The sequence below is a fragment of the Dermacentor albipictus genome, chromosome 2 (genome assembly GCF_038994185.2).
Source record: "Dermacentor albipictus isolate Rhodes 1998 colony chromosome 2, USDA_Dalb.pri_finalv2, whole genome shotgun sequence".
Taxonomy (NCBI): Eukaryota; Metazoa; Arthropoda; class Arachnida; order Ixodida; family Ixodidae; genus Dermacentor; species Dermacentor albipictus.
In genome coordinates, this window is record NC_091822.1 from 14,039,681 (window position 1) to 14,056,138 (window position 16,458).

At 44.7% G+C, this 16,458-nt stretch overlaps 1 protein-coding gene across 22 annotated transcripts in view; it reads left to right on the forward strand.

Annotated features, from left to right (window-relative positions):
* LOC135910907 (inversin-like) overlaps positions 1-16,458 on the forward strand; it is a 686,529-nt gene that overhangs the window by 250,431 nt on the left and 419,640 nt on the right. For 20 of the 22 annotated variants that reach the window (XM_070533476.1, XM_065442979.2, XM_065442974.2 and 17 more), the window contains one exon: positions 10,112-10,210. The exons of 1 other annotated variant lie outside the window; for it this stretch is intronic. In XM_070533476.1, coding sequence (XP_070389577.1) covers positions 10,112-10,210 — 99 coding nt within the window. The remainder of the gene's footprint in view (positions 1-10,111; positions 10,211-16,458) is intronic. One more of the 22 variants, XM_065442977.2, reaches the window with a different exon arrangement.

Genomic DNA, 16,458 nt, shown 5'->3' on the forward strand with positions numbered 1-16,458 from the left:
CCAGTGAACTTCAAGCTTGTTCTTTCTTGAAGGTTTGGGGATCATTACCCGGTCTCCGGCGTTAAACGTACGAAGCCTTGCATTCTTGCCGTAATACAATTTGGTGTTCATTTGAGCTACTCTCATGTTCTTTTCGACAAGTTCTTGGGTTGCACTTAGCCTTTCTTGGGTTTCACTATGTTCCCTCGGGGACTCCCTCGATCACAGCAGACCAGGTTGGTGGTGGCGGGTTCAGCACAAAGCCTGCTTCGTCGCAATAATCTTGGCTCCAGCGACGGAGAGTCGAGGACGCGCATTGTTCTCCACACACAGTCGACTTAGTGACGCCGTGGCTAGAGGTTTGCGGTGGCGTTCCGGGAAAGTTGACGCCGCTGTCGCAACCTGCTGGCAAAACTTGCACCTCAGCTGGGCCGTTGTTAACAGCCCCAAATCGGAATTCCGCTTCCAACAGTCACTATAATTTAACTCGATCTCTCAAAGGCAATACATTTCATTAAATTTGGTCCAGGGGTTGTAAAGAAACGTTTTTGCGCTTTACATGTATTTGAATAGGCCGCGTCGGAGTTGGGCCCGAGCTTAACCTTCCTTATAAGTGAAGGGACGCAAGCCACACCGAAGCGTTGGGGGACTCAAACTCCATTGTGGCCCCTTCGCGTTGCATTTGGCGCGCTTTAAGTTTTTAAACTGCGGAGCTGTTTAAGCTTTAGCTCCGCCGTGGAGCGTTACTAGAAAACTCAGCCAAGCTGTGGGCCGCCTGCGTTGCCTAGCAACCACCTACGAGAGCACGAAGGCACGCAACCTCCTGTGACCCTACGCGCGTGGGGCGGAGTTGTGACATAACAGGCGAGTAAAATCTCGGAACAGCCGTCGTGGCGACGCACATCTGGCCTCCTCGACTCCGTGCGTATGTGCTGCTGCCATGGGAAGACGGACGAAAGTCTGGACGCTCGAAGAAGTGGCTTACCAGGGCGAGCTCTGTACCGCCAAGCGAGAAGCGATGCGTCGCCACTGAGCTGATCAGGAACACCGCGCCGAAACTGCGGCTGAGAAGAGGCGACGCCGAGTCGAGGATCCCGAGTTTCAGTCCGGGGGGACGCAAGAGTCGACGCCTGAACGCTCGCCGTCGCCGAGAAAGCGATCCGGCCCTGCGACTGCTCGAACAGTTCCAGGGTCAAGCCCGCGGAGACCACTTAGCAAAACCTAGCGTAACCTCGCAAAACCTAGAAGCAACTTAGCCAAGCCTACCGTAACCTCGCAAAACATATAAACAACTTAGGCAAGGCACGTAACTGCTAGGTGATCACAAGCTCCGCTGTTGACTCCAGCTTTGCACCACTAGTGCAAGCTGCGCACGTTTTTTCATACCGCCGGTGGTTAGCCTCCCCCAACGCTTGGGTGCTGTTGCGTGAAGTTGCAGCGGTGGCGTAGAGGTAGAACACCCGCCTCGCGTGCAAGAGGTCCGTGGTTCGAATCCCGGTGCCGGCAATTTTCCACCGGTTTAAAGAAAATTCGCGTGTTGATGAAATTGCACAAACAGGCTTGGAGTGTGGCCTGATCCTGGTGACCTGAACCAGTAACGCACTCCCTCACCAGAGCAGGATTGGCCACCCTGGTGCAGTACTTGGCCACAACCTCCTATATGAACACGACAATCAAACCCCGGCCCTCAGTCCCCAGCAGCTGCAAAGCAACTGACCATGGCGGCGGTCAGAACTGCGACGCAGCAGAGGGTGCTAAGAATCACTGGCTCCGGACAGGCCGCGATTGGAATATGAACCTGGCAACGTTTAACGCTAGAAGGTTTTCTAGTGAGGCGAGTCGAGCAGTGCTATTGGAGGAATTAGATGGCAGTAAATGAGATATAATAGGGATCAGTGAAGTTATGAGGCCAAAAGAAGCATATACAGTGTTAAAAAGCGGGCACGTCGTGTGCTACCGGGGCTTAGCGGAGAGAAGAGAACTAGGAGTCGGATTCCTGATTAATTAGAATATAGCTGGTAACATACAGGAATTCTATAGCATTAACGAGAGGGTGGCAGGTCTTGTTGTGAAACTTAATAAGAGTTACAAAATTAAGATTTTACAGGTCTACGCCCCTATATCCAGTCATGATGACCAGGAAGTCGAAAGCTTCTATGAAGACGTGGAATCGGCGATGGGTAGAGTGAAAACTAAATACACTATACTAATGCGCGACTTTAATGGCAAGGTAGGCAAGAAGCACGCTGGAGACAAGGCAGTGGGGGAATATGGCAGAGGCACTAGGAATAGCAGGGGAGGGTTATTAGTAGAGTTTGCGGAACAGAATAGTATGAGGATAATGAATACCTTCTTCCGCAAGCGGGATAGCTGAAAGTGGACATGGAGGAGCCCGAACGGCGAGACTAGAAATTTCATACTCTGCGCTAACCCTGGCATCATACAAGATGTGGACGTGCTCGGCGAGGTGCGCTGCAGTGACCACAGGATGGTAAGAACTCGAATTAGCCTAGACCTGAGGAGGGAACAGACGAAATCGATACATAAGAAGCCGAATAATGAGTTAGCGGTAAAAGTGAAAAATAGAGCAATTCCAGATCAAGCTACAGAACAGGTAGTCGGCTTTAACTCAGGAAGAGGACCTTAGTGTTGAAGCAATGAACGACAATCTTGTGGGCATCATTAAGGAGTGTGCAATGGAAGTCGGTTGTAACTCCGTTAGGTAGGATACCATCAAACTATCGCAGGAGACGAAAGATCTGATCAAGAAACGCCAACGTATGAAAGCTTCTAACCCTACAGCTAGAATAGAACTGGCAGAACTTTCGAAGTTAATCAACAAGCGTAAGACAGCTGACATAAGGAAGTATAATGTGGATGAACAGCACGCACAGCTAGCCATCATAGCACAGCAAAACACCGGCTGCACATGGTTGCTGGACCAAGTTAAATGGCTGCTAACAACGCAAAAAACGCGATTTTTTTTTAAATAAACGACTATGAGCATTAGCAGCCATCAACTATGAAAAAAATATATTTTTAGGTTCTACAGTAGCTAAGTGTAATTAAATACGCAGCTAATTTTTTATGTTTTCTGTCTTGTGGCTTTAACAGCCAGCGCTATTTTTCTTGCAGCGTTCATCTGAGGAACTACCTAAAGAAGTTCAGTGCGGTGCCGTGTGTCATCGGCGCAACTCCTTTCTGCAAAGGGTCCTTTAGAGTAGCAAAAGGGGTTTACTGGAAAGGACTTTAGTTTTGCTCGTGTGTCAGGGGTATAATACGTGTACCTACAGGCATTCAGAGCGTTTTCGAATGTGCCCGTGGCGGTTTGAGTCTTTTAAGTGCAGTAAAAAACATGAATTTTTCTCCAACTTGCCGATTTTCGGACGTTTTCTCGGCCCCCAGGGAGTTCGAAAAATCGGACGTTAATTGTACAACTTACCAAAAAGATGCTTCACTATGGTTCGTGGGGCAAACGAGCGGCAAAAGGAGGACGAGAACAGAAGCGACCTGCGCATTGAGGAATAAACGAGAAAGGAAGCGTGCTGCCACCGTTTTGAAGGAGCTTGAGCTCAAAAAATAAAATGTTGGCTGATGCTGACATGCAATTGTCCCTCATCCAAACAAAAATGAACTCTTTAAAGCAGTGAAACACAACACTGAAACATCGTGCGCGGACTGAGAGTATTTCAGAACAGTTGAGGTTCACATACAAGCGGTTCAGAGAGAATCTCGATTGTGACAAAGTTCGAGCCTCATACCAATAAGCTTGCTGTCAGTTGATAGAAATAGCTCATATTCGAAAATATTTCCTTCTTTATGCATCTCCTTTTTAGTCGTATTTGAGAATGTCCGACTCAATCTGCAACTTTTTTCGAAAACATATTATTTTCTGTCCATTTTACAACCGCTCCCTTCTATTCTCTTTTTGAATAAAATAAACACTACTCCTTAGTATTAAATTTGATCAAGTCGGTTTTTTTAGTTTTTTCACATGATTACTAGAGAGTGACAGCATCGGGCGACATGGTTTCAGCCCGTCTCAACATAAAACATAGTTCTGCGTCACTCAGGGAATTTTGCAAAGGCACTCAGGGAAAACCTGCAAAACTCAGGGAATTCGGAAATGTCCACATGGTAGACACCCTGGATGCTGTCTCAAAGTTGGCAAATGCAAAATATCAGTCTGCATTCGACAGATGCAACAATTCTTTGCTTGCGGGGTTATGTTTGCCACTCGCGTATTTCCAAGTATCATCGTACCTGACATCGACCAGCATTCGTAAGTGGAAGGGTAAGAAATTTTCTCCGTAGGAATAGCGCAGAGCAACTACTGACACTCTCGTACCGTTTAGCATCACATGGAGCTGCAGGTCATGCCAGTCTCAAGGTAAGAGGTTTTGAAAAAATTCTTTTTCGTCAAGCGGATGACAATAAACGTTTAGTATACATCACAGTTATCAGACCGCTTCTAGAATATGCTAATATAATCTGATTCCCATTCACAAGTAGTGCTATCAACTCGTTTGAAAACGTGTAGCGGAAAACGGTTAGATTTATTGTTAATGTTATCGACGCCTGGATTTCCCGACAGAAGTGGTACGTCGTGCAGGATTACCTACACTCCAAAGTCGACCTAAACTTCATCGCCTAAAGTTTTTACATATGTCAACAGGCACGTAGCCAAGCCTTCCCCCCCCCCCCCCCGAAGTTATGACGCATACCACTCCCCGCCTACGCCACCATTTCTCACACACATTCCTAAAGCGCCACCAAATCAATGTTGAGATTTTTCAGCTATTCGGCGGTCAACATTTTTCTGCCTTTTTCACTCCTTTTGGATGGCGGTAGTTATCGGCATCTCCTGGGATGTGATGGCCAGTTTCCTCATCAATTCGGTGCCCACGCGATGAACTCGAGGTGCATTCAGTTGTTACCGTCAATTCAACGGTCACGTCCATCGTTGCTTCATAAGTTCAACCTTCTTCGTTTAGACTGATCCAGGGACCAGGAAAGAGAGTCAGTTCGTGGTCAGCTGGTCTGTATGCACGTGGAACGAGTTGCGGCCTGAAAAAATGACAGTTGCGTTAAATTTTTCTTTTTGTTTCATTATTTTCTCGAGCAACACCTCGCCGCGACGCTGACAGATCCTCGGAACCATATACCCTTGATATGGGTTAGCTAAGGTGGATAATAAAATAATGCGAGATAGCACCCATCATCAATCCCTGCAATAACCTTGAAACTCACAGGCAATATGACTGTCACCTGTTAACTCGTCTGGTTTTTCCCTAATTGTACAGCTCTTTTCCTGCAACATTGCCAACAGGAAGCAAGAGTCGCAGGGATTTGAGAAATTAAGCGATCTACCAAGGAAGAGAGCCAAGGCAACAGGCAAACTGGAAGGAGAAGCGAAAATTAACAAATTTAACCGTTGTTTATTAAAATATTCATGGATCAACATCTTTTTGTTTGAAAAGGAAGTAGAGAAAATGCCGCCGGAAGTGGAGGACAATTCCGTGTGTTCTGAATGACGCTTCTGCAGTTATCATTCGAGCCTCTTAACGTTGCCACTTCTCTGCTGTGCTTATGTAGATGTTTTTCTTACCTTCCGCGGTGGGCGCAGTACGTGTAGAGTCGCAGCTTCCTGCGCCATACGCGGTTGTACGCGACTGGCGGCCGCGCATCGTTACGTAACTTCCCAAATAACGATAAAATTCGGTTGTGGCACTTGTTAGAGCAGTAAACAAGGGATCCAAAAGAACTGTGATTGCTCTGCAAATATATATTTCTGTATATTTCATCCAGATATAATTGAAAACACGCTACTACAGTCGGATACAATTTAAGAGGAACCTTTAGCTCGGGCCCAACTCCGAGGCGGCCTATTCATATACACGTAAAACGCAAAAACATTTTTCTGAGATAACCCCTGGACCGATTGTAATGAAATTTGTTGCATTTGAGAGAGACAGTTAAATTCTAGTGACTGTAAAGCGGAATTTCGATTTAGTGCCTGAATTTTGTTAAAAAGATTTTCAAATATTCGAGAGTTTCAAAAAAAAAATAGAAGCACGAAGTTTACAAATCCATAGCTCTGCACGAAAAACAGGTGTCGCGGTTCTGAAAACGGCATTCATTAGACCATTCAAAGCGGACAAATTTATTATATCGTTTTGCATCTTATGTGATTTTGTTACGTTGTTTACTAGGGTTCTGCAAAAGGTGTATTTCCATATTACTAGATTGTCTGAGATTCAGATGTAACATATCACTTTTGTCCGCTATAAATGTTCTATTAGATGCAATTCACAGAATTGTGATACCATTTTTGTTGCCGAAAGACAAAGTTGTAACCATGATAGTCTAGTTTTCTGAAAATTTTCAGTTTTGATAATTTTTCACCAAGAATTGACGAGATAAAGCAAACATTCGAAAGCAACAGTCACTACAGTTCTTTTAAATGCAAGAAAACTCGTGAAATTTGGTGCAGTTGCTGAGAAAGAGGAGTTCTCCTTTTACATGTATTTCAATAGCAGCACCCGAGCTAAAGCTTCATAACCGCCAGCCACTGTTCTTTTGCGACGCTGCAAATAATTCGTACTTCAAACCTCTTCTGTTAGCCAAATAAGGCAGTAACTACAAAAATAACATTAGCGCGTACTTTTATACCTTTTCTCTCGCCTATTATAGTGGAAAGGCGAATGCCTAATTCATTATTAAACTGAAATAACATGCTTGCTTCGCTACAAGTATTTCTTGTGAAGTTTCGCTTCAGTTGGCAGTGAAGTTTCATGAGTAAAACGAGTTCAGCAGTGAAATGAACTGCACAGCAGACTTTTGAAGAGTGAAATGCTTACTCGATACATTTTGTGCCTGTCTGTTGCACGCCTCACTGTTTCCGCCGATGAAAATACTTTTGAAGAACAGCAGACGTTCCGGAGGTATCAAGTACGACGCCATTTTGAAAAGGCAGCAGGACGACGATTTTGTTTTCTTCTGTCATTGGCTGGCGGAGTAATACAACTCCGCGCGGTCAGTGTGCATTTGTCGCCAACTACTGTTTTTAAAGTTCTATTCTACTAAAGTAATCTTTATTTTACACTTTCGCTTCATTACTTGTACTTGGCAGTGCTCTTCCTGCGCTTCTTTCCTGCGCGAGTCCATTTGGCGTGGTTCTTTGTTTGCCAAGTAAAGGAGTGGTGTATCGCACAGGCGTACCTGTAAAATACACCCTATTTCATTTCTCTTTTGTGGGTTTACCCGCTTTTATGGCGAATGGTGGGCGTTATTCACATTTGTACTAGAAAAGGTACCCCCCCCCCCCTCGAAAAAAAATCCTGGGTACGTGCCTGGTCACCGCACAGCTGCGTTAAGATATACCGCACAGGGTTCATTCAAACTACAAAAAAATGATAAAAACGTCACATACTTGAGCTTACATTTGAGGAATATTTGTGCATCACAACACATTTTACTATTGTTTTTCTCCTAGAAGCATACGAGAATGAGATGGTTTCGACCGTCTCATAGTAGAACAGAATAAAATAGGTGACAATCTTGAAATAGCACAAAGAAACGAGTTTCTGCGCGCTGATGACTTTGTTAGCATATCGTATTTATGTTTTTCCTGTATTTGATATTTCTCCCCTAATGACGCGGTTCACACTTTTGTATTTATGCTTTGTGCTGTATTTATTCTTTAACTTTGTTGTTTATTTTCATATTATGCGAACTACTACGCTTACACTAGTACTATGTGTAGTGCACGCCTCTTCTTCCTTCTTTTTGTTTGCATTTTAGCCAACTGTTCTCTTGCCCCTGCCTATTAGTGTTGTTTTCAAAACACCGTGCGCTACTTTCAAAACGCCACTCCTTTAATAACCCTGCAAATCGTTGACAGTATGAAGAAAACAAATTAATGCTACTCAAGACAGCTTCACGTGTCAGCTAACTTGCAATCTCTTGAACGCACCTAGTTGCCACGAGTAGAGCTAATATACCATCCGTAAAAAGTTCACAGTGCTACATCCTGAGACGAGGTGACGATGGAGCAACCTAAGCAGAAGATTGATGTAGATTCCTTGCATAACCCGAGGCTACACACGATACTTCTGAACCGGGCAACCCTGGAGCTAGCAAGTGACTCATTTTCAGCGTCTTGTTGGCTGTTAGCAGCGCCATCAAAAACATGTGTTACTGCGCCTAACTACAGCTCCGGGATCACCGCCTGTCGTCACTGCCTTCTGTCCTTACTGCCACGATGTTCTGCTGACGGCTAAGCCAGCGCGAAAAAATGAAAAAAAAAGCAGCAACACCAATGCACGAAATTGCCCCTTGTTATCGACGAGTGAAGAAACGATCTTTGTGGAATATTTTATTTGAATCGACGTTCCACAACGTCGTGTCACACTGAGGCTGTCCTTTAGTTGTGAAAAGAGGTGGCTGATCTTGGTTCATCGCGAATACTGTCCCAGTTTCGCAAAAGTGCCCAAGGAAGAAGCACATATACTAGGCTTCCTGGTGTTGCCAGCGCTAAACGTAGAAGGAACACGAGACGAGAAGACACCACAAGCGCTGACTTTCAACAACGTTTGTATGAGAGAATCACTGCTTCTGATACCTTTGGCCACACGTGTCACAGGCACGTCATTGCACATCATGCCCTTTTTCGTACTCAAGATAATAATTGTACGTGCAGAAGCTCAAGTTCTCTTTTTGTTAGCAACAAGGACGGCGTGCTATCACATTGGTTACGAAGTCTGGCAATCTCAAAAGGACTTCTTCTTGGGCAAGTTGGCGTTAGTGCCCAAGAAGTCCTTTTAGAACATCTTTCTAGTACAGGCTGTCATTAAACAGTTGGTAGTTTGGCGCTTTTCTGTCCCTTTTCAATAAATGTATTTTGCGCCACAAAGTATACCTAGGAAGTCTAGAAGCGTACGGTGAGGGGCTAGTTGGTATGACATTATGAGAACAAAGAAAAACTGCGCAAAAAAAGGACAAGACAGAGAAAGAACCACACGACACTGGCGCAGACTAACAACTGGTTTAATGCTCCAACGCCTCTTTCCTACCAACAACAGAACGCATGCGCACCAACCACAAAGACCAATGCCGCTATCATGTAGTCGAGCCTAGAAACGCCAACTCCTTGCGGTACAAATGTATGGAAGCCTCACTAACACATTTATCTGGCCCTAATCTCGCGATTTCTAAAGCTTCGATTACTCCACGCTCTTTCTTATCCCTTGCGCGTCCGACAATCTTAGTCCCGCCGAAAAGTGGGGTACAAACTTCATTGCATTGCAAGACCTGCAGGCATGACGGCGAAGTTTGTACCCCACTTTTCGGCGGGACTAAGATTGTCGGACGCGCAAGGCATAAGAAAGAGCGTGAAGTAATCGAAGCTTTAGAAATCGCGAGATTAGGGCCAGATAAATGTGTTAGCGAGGCTTCCATACATTTGTACCGCAAGGAGTTGGCGTTTCTAGGCTCGACTACATGATAGCGGCATTGGTCTTTGTGGTTGGTGCGCATGCGTTCTGTTGTTGGTAGGAAAGAGGCGTTGGAGCATTAAACCAGTTGTTAGTCTGCGCCTGTGTCGTGTGGTTCTTTCTCTGTCTTGTCCTTTTTTTTTGCGCAGTTTTTCTTTGTTCTCATAATACCTAGGAAATCTGGCAATTTTGGCTGCCTCAATGATCTCCCGAACCAGCGGGTCACTGTGTTTTTTCAGCACTTCACAGCGTCTGAATTCTGCGGCACAAGCTTTGGAGTAATTTCGCGCCGCAGACTTTAAAGTCTGCTGCACAAGCTTTAGACACGTGTGGGCAAAGGTATAAGAAGCCGTGTTGCTTTCAAATAAACGTTGTGGAAAGTCAGCGCTTGTGGTGCCGTCTTCCCGTGTCGTGTCCCTTCTACGTTTTGGGCTGTTAACACCAGGATGGAAAACCAACAAGCCCAAGCTTCTATTCTAGCGATATACTAGGCGTTGTGTGTGTTACGGGATCTGTACGTTTGCTGCATTTCTTAGTCGAAGAATTCGCTCGCGTGCAGGTGTTAGCAGCTGTGTTTGATGTTTTAAGTGCTAAAATGAAACCATGCCCTCAAAGACAACTGGTTAAATTTCTCGCAGGATGCTGAGCCGCCCTTAATAAGCTGGCAAGATTACCAAGGTTGCACTCCTCTTCACCTTGCTGTGGCATCAGGTACCCTGGCTGTTATAGATTTGCTGGTTAGTGTGACCAACTCTTGTAGCCTGCATGCGAAAAATTTCATTGCCTGCATGGTGTGAAGCAGCTCCTTCTTGCTGCCAAAAACAACAGGACAAGCTGGTTGTATTTTGAGATTGACAATGGAGGAAAGGCAACTGCAAGTAGTGTTTCCTCCCAGAATTTCAGTTGCTAACCTTCTTTTTTTAAAAACCGGAGCTTTCTTTGCCGCCTACTTTTCGGCGTGTCGTTTCCTGTCTTGCCTGAGAAGCACAGCGGTGGTCCTGCCTTCTGCTTGCTTTTCCCTGCTCCGCTTTCCTGGGGCTCTCAGGCGCGAGCTAGGCGTCTGGCGAAAAAAGAACGTACGCATTCTCACTGCACTGCAAGGATGCACTGGAGACACGTACGGCACACCGACCCATTTGCGATACATCTGGATATTATGAGCACGAGCACATATTCTCCCTGTGGCTTGAGGAATTGTCGTGCTCGTTTACAGTACTCGTTTTATTTAGTTTCTCAAAAAAAAAATTATTTGAGCCGTGTGATTCCCTGTATGGTGCGCCGTTGCATGAATGCAACGCCTTCAGCACTACTGTACACATCGACGTGCCAATCTAGGTCGTGAAACACTACACGCGGGTAAGCAGACGTACACGTGGGTAAGCAGCTTCTGAAAATGTCAATGTCGAGGGCAGCAAAATGCTTTTGCGTAAAGCTCTATCAACGTGTGATGTACGCTTGTCCAGGTGTGTGTGACCCTCGAACACGCTGTCATTAAAAGACTTGGAAAGCATATTTAGCGCCAGCTGACAAGGACAGAAGGGAGAGGACACCACAAGGCGATATTGTGGTGTAGGGCGTTTTGGTGTCGTCTGCCTTTTGTCCTTGTCAGCTGGCGCTAAATACGCTTTCGAAGTCAGTTTACCAACACGCCCAACTAATGCCATTGCTGGTTAAAAAAGTTGGTCTTCTCACGAGTACTGCAAAAAACAAGCAACAGTTGAGCAACGTGTATTTTAATGCGCACAAAAACAATTTCTTACTGAACACAAAGTTCTAAAACCAGGTGTATGCATTCTTGAATAATGTACGTTCTACGTGCCGCAAATGCACCATGCATTGTCAAAAGCAGTAATCACTGAAACGCATCGGCCTACGACGGCACGTTAGCGTGATTCCGCCGAAGAGGGCGAAATGTCCCGCGGATATTCCTTCGTCCGTCGCCATTGGCGTCCTGCGGTACACCGGGCGCAGCGTTGCATGCGCGCTAATGTCGCGAGCTTCCTCCTGTCCCTCCAGGCCGCAGCAACGGCTGGAACAACACGGTCCAGGTAACGTAGCGCAACGAAACACGGAGACTAACCCCAAACCTGCCCACACGACGCCTTTGCCATGGTACGAAACCTATGGAGCTACACATGTGAGCACACACAGCCATAACAAGGCCGCCATTGTGGCCCGAGAACATGGCCGCTAAAGCAAAAGAAAGAAAAGAAGCAGAAAATTGACAACTAAAGCCTCTTTCACATGATGCGATTTTCGTCGCACCGGAAGTGCGATTTCCGTCGTTTGCGATGAAAACCGCAGTCGCAGTGCCGACCCCCCGATTTTCGGCTGCGACCAACCGGTTGGTCGCACAGTCGCACCGTCGCACCGATCGCTGCGATTTTCCGTCGAAATTGCGCGAAGAGCTGTCAACGGAGCTATTTCGCCGGTTTGTATGGGTTTGTTTTGGAAAATGGCGCTCACATGACAAGTGCAATGCGCGGAAACGTGGATCGTCGAATTCGGTACGTACGCGACGGGAGAATAAAAAACTTGTACTGCAGATTGCATTCTCCGATTGCTATGCGTTTGTTGACACGCTACACAGCAAATTAAGTGCATTTTCACGTTTGCTTCGTACGCCTTTGCGAGTTGTGAGTGCTAGGATGTGTTCGATCCCCAGCAGACGACGAGAGGTCGTCACAACTTTCTTTGGTTGAGTAGCATGCAAAAATCGCGCTTACGGAGCAGCTTGAATTATCTCAACCTCGGCAAGGGCAAATGACAAGACAGCAAAGTGCCCGAAGTTTCAACGTTGCGCTGAACGCGGTACCGTTCAGTTGCATTTTCTTGTCGGTTTTCAAGCATGAATTTCCTGATGCATCTTGAAAGCTTATCTTTCCTCTTATTAAATTTGACACAGCAAAAGTGTAGGCTATCGTAATGAATTTGCTGCGATAGCATTAAATCCGTGGCTTGAATAAAATATTACATGCACGTTAAGTTGCACCTCTTCTCTGGAGATTTTTTTTTTTCTTGCACAGAAACCAATAAACATTGACTATGTTGCGGACTTTGTATCCTTACTGCATCTGTATGAACACTTGCTCTGCAAGGTAATTAACTGTACAGCTAGTAGATTAAATAAATTGCTTGCTATAGTGGCACAGTGACAACGTACCCTCCTGCACAATTATGTAGAACTCGTGCAACAATGCGAAAAGCAGGCAAACGGCCTGTTCTTGTGGGGATAAAACACTGTAAAAGGACACGCTGAAGAAAATTAAATCAAAACTGTGCAGTGAAGTCAGCCAGTACAAGCAGTTCTTGCACGTTCACAGCTGATCAAGTGTGCAGAAACATTCATGCCTTACATGTTTCTAGCAAGTTTCTAATAAGCTTGCGATCACATATATTAGTGTGTAGACCCATATAACGATATCCGCTGCGATTACTATCCTTATAAGTAATGAATTACCATGCTACTTGCAAGAACATATCACCCGAGGATTTTAGAACAAATTTCTGCATTTCAACTATACACAATATGTGGTTTATTCAATAAAAAACCACAAACAGGGCTTTTTTGCAATCACGAACTTATTCCAAACTTTACTTACATACAGGCAAGAAAAAAAAATTATAGACAGAAATATTGTTCTTCAATTTGTTCACCTGCCACTGTGGCTATAGCATTCTGCTGCTAACACAAGGCGAGGGGTTGATTTGCCAGCCATGGAAGTCGCATTTCGATGGGAGTCATAGGTGAGAAAAAAGCTCTTGCACTTAGATTTAGTTCATCACCTTTTATTGAACCCTTACACTTCAAAATACTATTGCATAGGGGGGCATGCCTATGCAAAATCTAATGCCAATAGAAAGCAAAGGGCAGAATTGTAAAACAACCATCTTTCATGATAATTTGAGTGTGTAAATATTCATTGCATCAATATGTATTGTTCAACAGCACTGCACAAATAAGCATGATCAGGTATAGCAAGTACTCTGTCAGGAAGCTGGTTCTACAGATGTATAAATGTCAAGGCATGAATGCTCATACTACGTCGCACACATAGCACAAACAAAACCTTTTTCAAGAGTTGTCCCTTCTGGCAGATATGAGTGGGCCATAAGCAGCAGAAACTTTATTGCAGGACATTATGTAATACTGCTTATGAAAAAATGAAGAGAGTGAAGAGGCTTTTAACAGCAGTACTGCCTCATGCTGCGCTAATAGGAGGAACGGTGAGCAAAAACATTTCTGGTAGAGCACTTAAACAGTAACTTTCTGAAAGACTGAAAATTCCAGGTGAGAGTTGGAGGTACATTTGGCCCACACACACCAACAACACGGGCATACTACATGAAACACTACAGCCTATGGTGTATTAAAGTCTATGGGAAAGCTATCTTATACAGAAATCAAGAATGATGCAACAAGCCCTCGACAACACTGCAGACTTTCTTGGCCAGTCTGGCCTCTCGCTTTCTGATAAGTCAGCTCATATTAACGTCGGGAAAAAAAGAAAGACTAGAATCAAGAACTACCCCAGATTGCACATTGTGATCCACATAGCTGGACAAATATGCCCGCAAGTCAACATCCACAAATCCTCAGCTAGTGTAAGCCCATGACGGCAGAGCCAGCACGTGGGTGAAACAATTATGCAGTGCCTGGACGCAACTTCCACATCTGGTGAAAAGAATAATCTCGAAATTATGGGGGTGGACGAGTGGATACTATAGCAAATCGCAGATGCTGTGCTTGTGTCCAAGGTATCGTACGGTATGAATTACCAGCAGCACACAAAAAGACAACTCATCGAATACAGGCATCGGGTAGTAATAACAGGTCTTTCCAGCTGTACCATGCTTGAAGACCTCTATGAGAAAGTAACGAACAAGCACCTAGACGGAGTAGAGTTGCAGCCTGCAGCACAAATTCTTTGTCTCAAGAGCTCAGAACCTTGTCCCAAGATACTATGCCAGCTAGCATATGAGATGCAAAGACGACTACCTCTCCCTTCAGAAAGACAATGTCGGGAGTACCTGAACTTAAAACACAACAGGCCCATACCGTGGAATATAGGGGCAAACAATTAGGCCAGAAGACTATATGCAACTGCAAAACACACAGAGGAGGTTGTCAATCATGAAGATGCAAGCAAACATAAGGCACATATAGTACACTGATCTGGCAATAGCAGTGTAACAGAAGTACGACACTACATAAACTAAACCCCATATAAGTGAGTACCATTCCAGGTCATCCTATACCTAGAAAAGCTGAACTGAAAGCAATCAAAGCAGCACTTGTAGTGCAGATTACACCCTGCACAACACCCTGCATGGATTCACCAGAAACTGTCTGTGCCTGCACATCACACAAGATTGTCAGGAAAATCAGGTGATTGACACGCGACTTGCAAGCACATGGCCAGAAATTAAATTACAGGATACGTAGCCTTGCAGACATTCCAGGACACAAGCAGGCCTATAAGCCCGACATAATAACTGAAAACTAGATGAGTTTGTGTGTATTCATTATTAACTAAAGTGCAACAGATAGACAACAGACAAGAACGAAGCGCTCTGTGTGTTCATTTCGTTCCTGTCCATCACATTTCTGTTGCAATATAGTTAATGAATTCACGAGGCTAGTCTTTATCAGGTTTTATTGCATTACTACTTCATGGTAACCTTTATAGATCACTGCATTTTCACAATAAACCTCTTAATCAGAAGTTAGCATACCCTGTTCTTACTGCTTCACACTGTACATTCTTGCTACATTGGCCAAATTAAAAATTTTGTAAGGTATCATGAGGGCCATTAAAGTGACTTGTTGCAGTCTAAAAAAAAACGAATAGCCTGGCTGCAAATGGCAGCAGAGAACACATAGGACAAACAAGAAAACCGATATGATTTAACAACCAAAAGTTTAATGTACACACCGAGTAAATGCTCGCTGACAAGCAATAGACTGAACATACACAAAAAGGAGAAGCAAAAATTCAGGTGCGTTTCCTGACAGGAAATGCATCCATTTCTAACAGAGGCTGTGCTGACAAGATTAACCCAGCATTTTTAGATCTACAGCTTCCGTAACTTCTCTAGGCAGCCGATCTGCACAGAATGCTAGCTTCTTCCTCTACAATGCACGCTCAGATGTGGAGAGTGCATTGTAGAGGAAGAAGCTAGCATTCTGTGGAGCTCGGCTGCCTAGAGAAATTATGGATGCTGTAGATGCAAATACACTGGAAGAATCTTGTGTCAGCATGGCCGCTGTTACACTTTCAGAGATGGATGCGTTTCCTGTTGGGATCTGTATTGACACACATCAGATCTTGCTTCTGCTTTTTGTGTAAATTCGATTTATTGCTTGTCAAACAGCATTTACTCGGCATGTTCAATAAAGTTTCATTTGTTAATACACCTCATGATTGTCTCGGTCTCTAGCAGAAAGGTGTTCATTCTTTTTACAGTGAAGCTGTATATGCCTATGTGAAACACTCATGGTCCGATCCCAAAAACCCTAGTGTAGGGGTATGAGCCATTGCATTCGTCTTGCATGATGGACGGAGACATTTCTTGTTGGGTAGACATAGAAATGCTTATGCATTTCAAACATACATTTATCTGCGTATTATTGCAGGGAAGGGACACAGAGGGGGATGGGGTTAAGACAAGATCATGATGTCATTATTATCTCACAGCAAAGGTGTGGTGGGCCATTGGCTAGACCTATAGTGATGTCGTTTCTCTCTACCAGCAGAGCACTCTCAGACTTCCCAATAGGTTCGAAAATGTGTCCCTGTATTTAATTAAATGAAATGTGCAGCCCCGGTGTGTCACTTCGTAACTACAGTGCATAACTAAGTCATAAACATTATGATTAACGCATTACAAAACACAAGTGCATAACAGCATTCAGAAAGACTTCGATGGACCCGCTGGATTAACACAATGAACCACTCATTGCACTTTCCATGATGGTGATCTT